Below are 12,072 nucleotides of genomic sequence, written 5' to 3'. Positions count from 1 at the left end.
AAATAGACTTCAAAATTAAGGCCACCACAAGAGACAACAAAGGTCACTACATAACACTAAAGGGATCAATCTAACAAGAGGATATAATCCTGGTAAACATATGTGTACCCAATATAGGAGCACCTAAATATATTTAAAAAAAAAAAAAAAAAAAAAAAACTTCTAGAGGACTTTAATACAGAGATTGACAACTTTATAACACCCCACTGACTTCACTAAATAGATTTTCCAGACAAAAACTTAACAAGGAAACAGTGACTCTAAAGGACACACTGGATCAGATAGGTTTAATTGACATTTATAGAGCATTTCACCCCAATGCAGCAGAATATACATTCTTTTCAAGTGCATATGGGTCATTCACAAAGATAGACTAGGACACAAAAAAGTCTCTACAAATTTAAGAAGATTGAAATACAATAATACCAAGCATCTTCTCAGATCACAGTGGAATGAAATTAGAAAACAACTACAGTAAAAACACTCCAAAACATTAAAACACATGGAGGCTAAATAGCATGTTACTAAACAACTAGAGGCCTAGTACACGAAATTCGTGCACTTGGAGGATCCCTCAGCCTGACCTGCGCCCTCTTGCAGTCCGGGAGTCCTTAAGGGATGTTCCACTGATAGGAAGTGGGCCTAAGCCAGCAGTCAGACATCCCCCAAGTGGTCCTTAGCACTGCCACAGAGGCTGGAGAGGTTTCTGCCACTGCCACTGCACTTGCCAGCCATAAGCCCAGCTCAGGGCTTCTGGCTGAGCAGCACTCTCTGCCCCCTGGTGGTCAGTTCACATCATAGCGACCAGTTGTTTCACTGTTTGGTCGATTTGTATATTAGCCTTTTATTATATAGGATGAATAGGTTATGAATGAGATCAAGAAAGAAAAAAATTTCATGGAAACAAATGAAAATGAACACACACAACCCAAAATCTCTGGGACACAGCAAAAGCAGTTCTGAGAAGGAAGTTCATAACACTACAGTCATACCTCAAAAACAAAAACAAACAAAAAACAAGAACCAGCGATAAACTAACCTTACAACTTAAAAGAACTAGAAACAAGAAAAGCCCAGAGTAAGTAGAAGGTAAAAAAATTATAAAGATTAAAGCAGAAATAAATAACATACAAAAACAGTTTTAAAAAATCAATGAAACCAAGAGCTGGTTCTTTGAAAGGATAAACAAAATTGATAAATCGTTAGCCAGACTCATCAAGAAATAGATAGAGGAACCAAATAATAAAATCAGAAACAAAAGTGGAGAAGTAACCACTGACACTATAGAAATACAAAGGATTGTAGGAAAATAGTATGAACAACCATATGCCAACAAGCTAGACAATGTGGATGAAATGGACAAATTCCTAGAAAAATACAGTCTCCTGAAACTGAATCAGGAGGAATCAGAAAACCTGTGTAGGTTTTAACACCAACTAATGAAAAAAAATAATAAAAACCAAAAAACTCCTAGCAAACAAAGCTCAGTTCTGGAGGGCTTCACAGGGGAGTTTTAGCAAACATTCAAAGAACTAACACCTAGCCGAAACCAGTTTAGCTCAGTGGATAGAGCGTCAGTCTGCAGACTGAAAGTTTCCAGGTTCGGTTACGGTCAAGGGCATGTACATTGGTTGCAGGCACATTCCCAGTAGGGGGTGTGCAGGAGGCAGCTGGTCGATGTTTCTCTCTCATCGATGTTTCTAGCTCTCTATCCCTCTCCTTCTCTGTAAAACAATAAAATATATTTTAAAAAAAAAACAAAAACAAAAAACTAACACCTATACTCCTCAAACTATTTTAAAAACCCAAGAGGAGCCGGGACCGGTTTGGCTCAATGGATAGAGCGTCGGCTTGGGGACTGAAGGGTCCCGGGTTCGATTCCGGTCAAGGGCATGTACCTTGGTTGCGGGCATATCCCCAGTAGGGGGTGTGCAAGAGGCAGTTGATCAATGACTCTCTCTCATCGATGTTTCTAACTCTCTATCTCTCTCCCTTTCTCTCTGTATAAAAATCAATAAAATATATTAAAAAAAAACAAAAAAACAAGAGGAAGGAACACTTCCAAAGTCTTTTTATGAGGCCAACATAATCCTAATTCTAAAACCAGATAAAGGCACTACAAATAAAGAGAATTACAGGCCAATATTCCTGATGAACATAGATGCTAAAATCCTCAATAAAATATTAGCAAATTGCATCCAGCAATATGTTAAAAAGAGCACACATTATGACCAAGTGGGATTTATTTCAGGGATGCAAGGCTGGTATAATATTTACAAATAAACGTGATGCATCACATAAATTAAAAGACAAAAATCACATGATCATATCAATAGATGTATAAACTGATGAACGGAATGGATCCAGAGACATGGAAGCATGGAACAGAGTGCGGAACCTCAGAGGGAAGGTGGGGGAGGGTGGGTGGGTAGGAAATAAACAATTAATCCCGTTGTATGCATATACAAGGGGAAATGCTGGAGGGGGATCATTGGGGGAAAAGGGGACATTTGTAATACTTTCAACAATAAAGAATTATAAAACAAATAAATCCTGTCCTATATAATAAAAGCCTAATATGCAAATTGTTCCCCGGGGTGGTGGTTCAACTAAGAGTTTTGACTGCCCACTATGATGTGCGTCGACCACCAGAGGGCAGCATGGAACATGGCAGGCATCAGTGACAGTGCTAGCAGTGGGCCGCAGTGGAGGGGCTGCTGGCCCCAGTGGGCCCTGTCCAGAGTGGGGGATGGTGGATCAGGTGAGAGGGCAGTGCCAAGCCAAGGCGGGCGTGAGCTGGGGCTGATCACCCCACTGATTGCCCCACATATGGCAACCAATGGCGGTGGGCGGGGGGGGGGGGGGGGGGAGGGGGCAGCCCCTATTGATCACTCCGCAGGTGGGATGGTGGAGCAGGTGAGGGGGTGGCACCAGGCCAAGGTGGGGTGCCAGGCAGGGCTGTGGGGCTGTGAGGCTGGGGGCGCGAGCTGGGGCCCGATCTCTGCAGGCCACCCCAGGGAGCCCACCCTTGCACAAATTTGCAAAAAAAAGTTTTTTCAATTGATCTGAGCCACCTATTTGGAACAAAGCACCGGGCCTGTAGTAAATAACTACCTCTCCCCACCTCTTTCTTTCAGTATACACAGATTTTAAAAGAAAGGCTGAAAGAGTCATCTCATGATATTCTGTATGTAGAGCCTCCATTTGATGATTCCATTGCTGAGATAAATAAAGAATGGAAGAATTCTATGGCAAAATTTAGGTTTGCTAATACATATAGAATGGAGCCACTGAGAAAGTTCCAAGCTCATTCAGTAGAAATTAGAGTCCAGCAGATATTAACGGTAGGTTGATAAATGTGTATGACATAATAGCTTAGCTTTGGGGATTTGGTAAACTATATTCAGGTTTATGGCAGTACAGTTACCCTCATTTTTTGTTTTTTTTTTTTATAGCACTCAAGTGAGAATATGAAAGTACTTTGGGTTTGTAGTCAATAATCTTCACATTGCTGCTATGAGTTAGATGAAAGGGAACATGCTTTTATTTCGTTTAGCTCTTAATTATCCATAAACTGTCCCTCTGGTTCCATGTTTTGCCCATAATTGGAGGAATGAGTGAAAAAGAACACATTGGCTGTGTGTATTTGTGTGAAAAACTGGTTCCTGACTATGCTAAAACATCTTTTAAGTATAGACCATCTCCAGCTTAGGCATCCGTTATTTTCTTTCTTTAATTGACTGGAATATAAAGTTCATTAAAAACAGTTGTTTGAAACTCAGACACGTGATCCCAGGCTTATTCAAAAAAGCTTGTTAATTTTACAAAACTAACCCTGTAATAATATTACTACTAGTATTAACTCTACTAGTTTTGGTGTCTGAAGGCTACATTGTTCAGATGTGAGGAATTCCCTTTACCATCTTTTCTTGAAAAAGGACCAAATGACAACATTTTTTATTATAGGAAACTCATTTGAGGCACAACCTTTTCTGAATCCCCTTGTCATCTGTGGTCTCTAGTTCTGGGCACCAGGCACCAGGACTTTCCTGATAAACAGATGCCCTTGGTGGCGTTCCGCCCATCATTCCACTCCTTGTTTTAAAATTACCTCCCCCTCCAGGTTACAAGATGCATTCCTGTGGGAACCCTTAACAGGACCCGCGTGATTAGGGCCCACTCAGGGTCCGGTTTCTGGAGGAGCCACACACTAAAATGAAGAGAGAGACTAGAAGAGTTAATTTGGGACAAATGGGGGGCCAGGCGGGAGTCAACCTCTAGTGGGAAGACTAGGCTCTGGCCTTGCTCTCCCTTTTATTGAGGCTGCTATGGGAAACACCCAGTACCCTGAAGCAGCTATGGGATACACCCATAGCCCTTAAGCAGCTTTGGGAATCACTCATAGCCCTTAGACAGGTAATAAGTGGATTATCATATCAGTAAGGATTTACATGATTACAAGATGGGGAAGTTGCCTCAGTTACTATTGTCTCAATTCCATAGGGTGTGGTTGGCTCTGACCTTTCAGAGCTTCAAGGTTGACCAGCCTTTTTCTATTAGTGAGACAATAATTGGTTTCCGGCACATTCCTTCAGTGACAGCTGATCTGAGCTACCTATTTGGAACAAAGCATAGGTTTAATTTGGTTTGTATAAATGATTAATAACTTTAAATTTTAAATTAATTAGCTTTTATTAATATAGAAGAATAGTTAGGTGACTCTCCAGTTTCTCTACACTGTATAAATATATTTCTAAATGGAACTAACAATTGTCAGATGATATTTGATGAAGATATTATGGCTCATGACTTCAGGAAATAAATAAATCAACTCAATTTTAACACAATAAATTAACTATTGATTACCTTCTTTACTGATCTAAACATTAATAGCAAGCATTTGTGATGTGAGAGTGTACATTCTGGTGTGTCACTCAGTTCTACCACATAGACTGAGTTCAAATTTATTGAATACTAGAGGCCTGATGCATGAAATTCGTGCACGGGTGGGGTGTCCTTCAGCCTGGCCTGCACCCTCTCCAATCTGGGACATCCCTCTCACAATCCGGGACCACTGGCTCCTAACCACTCACCTGTCTGCCAGCCTGATTGCCCCCTAATCACTCCCCTGCTGGCCCGATTGCCCGCAGCTGGCCTTCCATGCCAGCCTGATCACCCACAACTGCCCTCTCCTGCAGGCCCAATGGCCTACAACTGCCCTCCCCTGCCAGCCTGCGCGTGGCCATCTTGTGGTGACCATTTTGCGACAGTGTGGTGCATGAGGACCACCTAAGCTTTTATTATTATAAGTGGTAGGATTTCAAATCATATTTAATTTGATAATTTATAGAGTTTCATTGGGCTTGATGAGGCCTAGAAGAGCTTATTGGGGATGTAGGTGGATGACTGGGGTCATGAAGAGGTCAGGGATTTCCCTGGAGTTCAGGGAACACTGAATGTAGTTCTAGACACAGAAATAGTATATATTGATGGAGCTTGTGGGTATTTTTATATAGGGAGTGCTTATTTAAGAGCCCTTAGGTAGAGAAAACGTGGGGTATGTTATGAAGATTCAGAAAGGAGAGTGGTGGTTGCTAAGTGTCCACAAGTTAGAGCCACAGCCAAGCACCTGAGGGAAATCAATGCTTCTAAACCCCAATTTTAGACCAGAGCATTCTAGAAGGAAACCAAAACAACAGGAAAGAGCTAGTTCTTTGGTTTTACATGCCTATATATTAGCTAGGAGTCCATTTATTATCACTCAGAACCCAGAACATTGGCTAATGTATCTTTGGTCCCAGTCAGCCAGTCAGAGGCATATGCTGTCTGCTCCCTAGGTGGTCCAGGCCTGCTGATGGTTTGGAGGGCAGTGCAGTGCTTCAGGGCCCACACCTGTCACTGCCCTCACAGCAGTGTGCTAGCTAATTCGTTAAGCACGCCGAGAAACCTGGTTTCCTTGGCTTTTCCTTGGCCACAGGAAAACTCCACCGAGTAGGAAGCATAGGAAGAGGTCGGGAAGAAGTGGGCTTTAGCCAGAAGAGATGGAAGAGGGAGACAGGAAAGGCCCAGTGCAGCTCTGGACCAGGGAAACCCACATTTGAGCTTTAGCAAGTATGTGCACTTTAAGAAGTTGGCTTCCTCTACCGAAGAGTTCCCAAAAGCTTTCCTTTAAAACTCGCCCCCCCCCCCCATGTCTCCCCAATTGTCTGTAACACAGGGAAACTTACATTTTAACCGAGAGGAATTGAACAGAATTAAAAAACCAAAATAAGTTTTCTTCAAAATTGTGATTGAAATAAATTGGTAAGCATGACATGCATTAAATATTTGTTTTCAAAGTTATATGTATTATTTAGACATGTTTTTTACTTGAATTTCTATTTAGAAAATATTTAGTTTGAAAATTAAGGTCTATTTTTTAATTTTTTAAAGGACACTCTTAAAGAAGTCAAATATGATGATAAACTCTTCTCTCGCTTGTCGCTTGAATTATCAGACCTCATATTGTCAGCAGTCAAAGACTTTGCATACCAACGTTATAAATTGATTATAAAGGTATTATTTATTCAAAAGTCTGGTCAGGCAATAAATGTGAGTACCACTTTATCAGTTCGAACTATGAAGTCTGTCCTTTAGTCTGTCCTCACTCAGCCCTGTGCTGGCTCCAGGGCATGTCAGGCCCTGGGGTACCTGGGAATGAAAGGATAATGTGTTAAATTTATTTTCTTTCACTGTAATTATTGGAAAGGTACTTAGAAATGACAATTTTCTATTGATAGGCATTAATGAGTGTTAGATATTGAAGAATTTACAGAGAATTATAAGGAATGACTAATTCTCAAAGAGTTCTTACTCTAGTCAAGGAAATAAAAAAAACACAGCTTAGCGTCTGAGAAAAAAAATACTGCAGATAGTGTAACAGCCTCGGTTTGGGAGTCGGATTGGGTTGGATATGAATCCTGGCAGAAGCACTCACTGCTGAGGCCTGGGCATAGTTTTTTGTATAAAATCAAGATCATAAAGTCCACTTGCTGGAATAATTGTGAGGACTAAGTGAGATTAACTGTATTCAAATCCTTAACATTTTCTCCAGCACAGAGTCCTCAATAAACAGCAGGATTATCATTATTTACAAATAAAAATGCAAACCCACTAGGCCATGTAATTATGTGAAGTTGGGTACGGTTTGCAAGGCTTCCTCGAGGAGAGAGCTGCCCGAGGAAGCCTGGGGAGGAGGACCTGCCCGGCCGAGGGAGGCTGACTACACGACAGGCAGCAAGACAGAGGTGGCTCCGGGGAGAAGAGAATGGCCACCCCGTGCTGTTAAACACCTAAGGATTGGAAGGCAGCTATGCTCACCGCTATACCACCAACGCGGACTAAACACCTAAGGATTGGGCAACTTCTAGACGGTCCTAAGTGCTCAGTAGAGAAGATTAGGGCGGGAGGTGAGCTAGAGTGACAGTGACTAAATGTCTAGAGACAGGGAAGACCCTGATGTCTCAACAACAGGAAGAAACCAGCGGTGCCACAGGTCAGGGAGAGCTGCCAGCAGAGAAAACGTGGTGAGCAGAGGTGCCGGGCAGGCCAAACGCAGTGTGCTCGAATAACCCACTGTGGCTGTGGGATTTCAGGCAGCTCAACACATCACCCCAGAACTCAGCAGCTTAAAACAGCAGCTATGTATGTGCTCATCAGTCCGTGTGGCAGTTCAGCCTGGATGGGCCCTTTGTTTTTTCTGCTGACTCACTGAGGTGCCTGTAGCCACCTGGTCACTCCGCTGGACCTGGAGGTCCAAGTGGGCCTCAGCCATGTGTCTGATGGTTGGTGCTGGCTGTTGGCTGGGGCATCTGGTTCTCCTGCACGTGAGCCATCCTCCTCCAGTGGACTGATGGGCTCCTATTCGTGGGGGTCTCCTCACAACGTTCCGAGAAGGCGAGAGCAGAAGACCTCTTAAGGCCTGGCTTGGAGTGGCACAGTGTCACATTCTTTTGCTCAAAGCAAGTTCCCATGACAACGCATATACAAGGGGGAAATAGACTCAACCTCTCGATGGGAGAAGCCAAAAGGATCTGTGGCCATTTCAGATGCAGGGCAGAAAATTAGGATGTCGTCAGGTCACACGTGGCTTTGTAAGCAAAGCACAGGAGTTAGCATTTCTCTCATAACCATTTGTATAATCAGTGCCATTTCTTCATTTTGAGACAAGGTCCTAACAAATTCCCCGTTGAAAATCTCTTAAGGGTGGGAAGGGTAATTCCTTAAGATGGATTATAACACAGATAGTAGCACTGTGCACTGAGCTGCTAGACCCAAACCGCAGAGGGGCCCCTGCTCCTTCCCGGACATCCTGCTAGGACGGGCGTCTGCGTTAGACAAGGACCAGCTGTGTGTGTGTGTGAGAAGCTGGACCTGGGGAGGTTCACTGTCAGTCTCCTCAGGAAAGGGGCCATTGGACCAAGTATGTGTTACATGAGCAACTCGCTAACATACCCATGTGTCTTTAAAGAAATCAGACTTGTGTGGGTTTTAAAATTACTTAACATGTTCAACTAAAGTTAATTTTTTAATAATGTCTCTAGGTGGCCAGTCGGTGGATCTGGGATGCTGCCTGGGACACCTGGGTTGCAGCTAAACATGAAACAGAAACTTACGTGGCCTTGGCCTTGGTATTTGGTCTTTACTGTGAATAACTTGTGACATGTCTGAACAACGTTTACTTCTCAGCTCCTCAAATACATGAAGTTTATAGATTTGTAAACCTCAATAGTATTGATTAGCCATATTTTTATCTCCAATTGGAGCATGTAATTGCATTAACAACAAACAAGTAAAAGCTGGATTTTTCTTAACTTCATACTTGTACTTACCATATTTATTAACACTATTACCTCAAAATATAAAATACTGAATGCTTATAGTAGATTAGAGGCCTAGTGCACAAAATTCATGCACTTGGCAGGGAAGGGGATCCCTTAGCCCAGCCTATGCCCTCTCACAGTCTGGGACCCCCCCGGGGGATGACTGCCTTCGGTGGGGCGGGGGGATATCAGGCCTAAGCTGACAGTCAGACATCCCTCTCACAGTCCGCAGCTCTGACAGTTCAGGACCCCTCGCTCCTTACCGCCTGCCTGCAGTAGAGACAGGAGAAGCTCCGGCCAACGCCGCTGCACTTGCCAGCCGAGAGCCCAGCTTCTGGCTGAGCGGCACTCCCACTGTGGGAGGGCACTGACCACCAGGGGCAGCTCCTGCATTGAGCATCTGCTCCCTGGTGGTCAGTGCACATCATAGCAACCAGTTGTTCCACTATTCAGTTGATTTGCATATTAGGGTTTTATTATATAGGATAGGATTATAATATGGGAATATTATTCTTAGATTTAAAAAATTATAATTGACTATAGGAAATTAGGACACAACCATGTAAAGTATCAAATTAAGTAAATGTTAAGGTAAATTTTAGAAAATTTCTAAAGGCAGATTATTTTAAATGGCATTTTATTGCAGTATATGCATTCTTTTGAAGGGAATTACCAAGTTTTAAAGAAAAACATTGATATATTTCATACTTCCCTAATGAATGACTCCTTCCCAATCAGAATGCTTACAATTGTGTGGTCTTTCTGTATGTTAGGAGAGCAAAGCTGGCCAGGCAGAGGGTATTTGAGTTGACAGTCTTGTAGCTACAATTGTATGTAATTGGGTTAGGCTCTTTTTAGATGCCAGAACAAAAAAAACCTAATATAACTGTGTGTTTTTAAAAAATACGTTTCTATTGATTTTTTTTGAGAGAGAGGAGGGGAGAGGGATAGAGAGATAAAAACATCGATGAGACAGAAACATCATCGATTGTCTGCCCTGCCTCCTGCATGCCCCCTATTGGGGATGGAGGCCACAACCCTGGACATGTGCCCTGACTGGGATTCAAACCAGTGACCTCCTGGTTCCTGGGTCAATGCTCAACCACTGAGCCACACTGACTGGGCTAATATAATTGTGTGGGTTTTTTTTTTTTTTTTTTTTTTTAAGAGGAAACTTATACATCCCAGGCATTTGATCAGGATCCATGTTCTTTCTGTCTTTGTACTCTCCCCGCAAGCTTCTGTGTGCATTTGTTTAAGCTGATAGAAGTTAATCAGGTTCTCATAACTAGACGACACAATCCCCTACCTGGGGCTGCAGCTGGAACCCCTCTTCCCTGACGCATGTGGCCACATGAAAGGAGTGGCTGTAACTGAACATCGGAGCTCCTGGAGCAAGGAAAGAATGGGTGGGCTTGGGGAAGGCAACTGATCATGTCTAAGACAGTTCATGCAATTTCATGGTTACAGTCACGATGCTGTGGTGGTGTCCTGTCCTATATAACTTATATAATAAAGGCTACTATGCAAATTGTCCCCTCGACCGGGAGTTGGACCAGGAGAAGGGGCCAACCCACCGACTGCCCACAGTCCCCCCCCCCCGCCCCCCCCGCCGGCACCATCAGCCCCTAATGGGGGGCAGGCCAGCCAGACCCCACCTATGCACTAAGTCGTGCACCGGGCCTCTAGTGAGATTATAATGGAGCCAAACACTTCCTGTCACCCGGTGACATGGCAGTGATTACAGCGTTGCAGTGCAGCACTTCTCGGCTGCCCACAGCACCCAGTGCAGTGACACGCTGCACAGGCTTGTGGCCAGGAGCAGCAGGCTGTGGCATGTGGCCCAATGTGCAGGAGGCCCTGACGTCTGCACATGGTGTGTGCACAACAATAAAACCGCCTAGTGACCCATTTCTCAGAGCACATCCCAGTCCTTAAGCACCACATTCGGGCAGACCTTGGAGATGCTGCTGGTTTGGTTCCTGACCACCGCAATAAAGCAGGTACTGCAATGAAGCAAGTCATGTGGATTTCTTATTTCCCAGTGTATATAACTGTTATATTTACACTATACAGTAGTCTGTTAAGTGTGCAATAACATTGTTTTTTTAAACAAACAAACAACAATTTACATACTTACTTAAATAATGCTTAATTGCTAAGAAGATGCTGACCATGATCTGAGCCTTCAGCAAGTTGTAATCATTTGCTGGTAGAAGGTTTTGCTTCGATGTGGATGAAACCACAGTTATCTACAAAGCACAGTAAAGCAAAGCGCACGAAGAGAAAGTATGCCTGTAATCAGAACTCGAACATCATGTCGGACTTACAGGACAGTAAAAAAGACCCATTAGCTGATTAATCTATAAATAGGAAGACAAGACAGTAGAGGGGTCTTCTTTTTACTTATGTATTACAAAGACTTGGTTAACCCAGGACTCACAGTTCCGTACCACACAGCTTAAACATGAAAGCTGTAGCTCAAAGAATCTTCAAAACAGGAGCTCCCCGCTGCTAACTTCCACAGAGAAAATTGGAAATAACAAACCTGTGACATAGTACATGGTAAGCAATGTGCCTTCCTGATGAACTTGTCAGGATAAATGAGTTGTAAGATATACTGCCTGGTATTTGAGTTGACCACCTTGTAGCTATAATTGTATGTAAAATAAGAATCACACCTTATTCCTAAGGTTAGTACTGTCTGTGAATTGTAGGTTATATATCATCAAGAACTTGTGCCCGTACTTAGCATGGCCCGGAGCATGCTGAGTCTTCTGTTACCTGTCATCGTTCAGTTTAACATGCCAGAGTCACACTAGCTCTGCTCTTCCTCTTGCCCTTCTCCCAAGTCCATATATATTTACTTGTTAAAGTCTATAGATGCTGTATTTTTTTTAAGTGACTCAGAATTAGTCACTATGAAAATCTGAACATCCCTAATCCGACGCACTGCGTCTCAATGCTCCTTATAGAACTGTTCCCACTCCTCCAGATCTATTTTGAGTTACTTTCTGGACTTTTCCCTGAGAGTCCCACTGCAGCGTCTCAAGTGAAAGCTGTTTTTCCTCTCAGGTCCTGATGCCTCAGAGCCGAGAGGTAGGACAGGCAGCCCCTCAGCTCCCGGAAACGTGTGCTGTCTGGATGCACGGTGCTTTACCTCTGGGTCACGGCAGCCTGCAGTCCCTGCTAGTTCCTTCTCGTCACAAGC

The 12,072-nt window shown here is 43.4% G+C and overlaps 1 protein-coding gene across 2 annotated transcripts in view; it reads left to right on the top strand.

The window, feature by feature from the left end:
* DYNLT2 (dynein light chain Tctex-type 2) overlaps positions 1-12,072 on the top strand; it is a 17,625-nt gene extending 5,553 nt beyond the window's left edge. The window contains exons 2-4 of one of the 2 annotated variants that reach the window (XM_084889970.1): positions 3,138-3,344; positions 6,433-6,591; positions 8,583-12,072. In XM_084889970.1, coding sequence (XP_084746096.1) covers positions 3,138-3,344; positions 6,433-6,591; positions 8,583-8,693 — 477 coding nt within the window. In that variant the 3' untranslated portion in view covers positions 8,694-12,072. The remainder of the gene's footprint in view (positions 1-3,137; positions 3,345-6,432; positions 6,592-8,582) is intronic. The other variant, XM_084889971.1, reaches the window with a different exon arrangement.

The sequence above is a fragment of the Pipistrellus hanaki genome, assembly GCF_964339955.1.
Source record: "Pipistrellus hanaki genome assembly, chromosome: 7".
NCBI lineage: Eukaryota > Metazoa > Chordata > Mammalia > Chiroptera > Vespertilionidae > Pipistrellus > Pipistrellus hanaki.
Note: the sequence above shows the minus strand (reverse complement) of the source record. Positions and strands in the feature narration are given on the sequence as shown.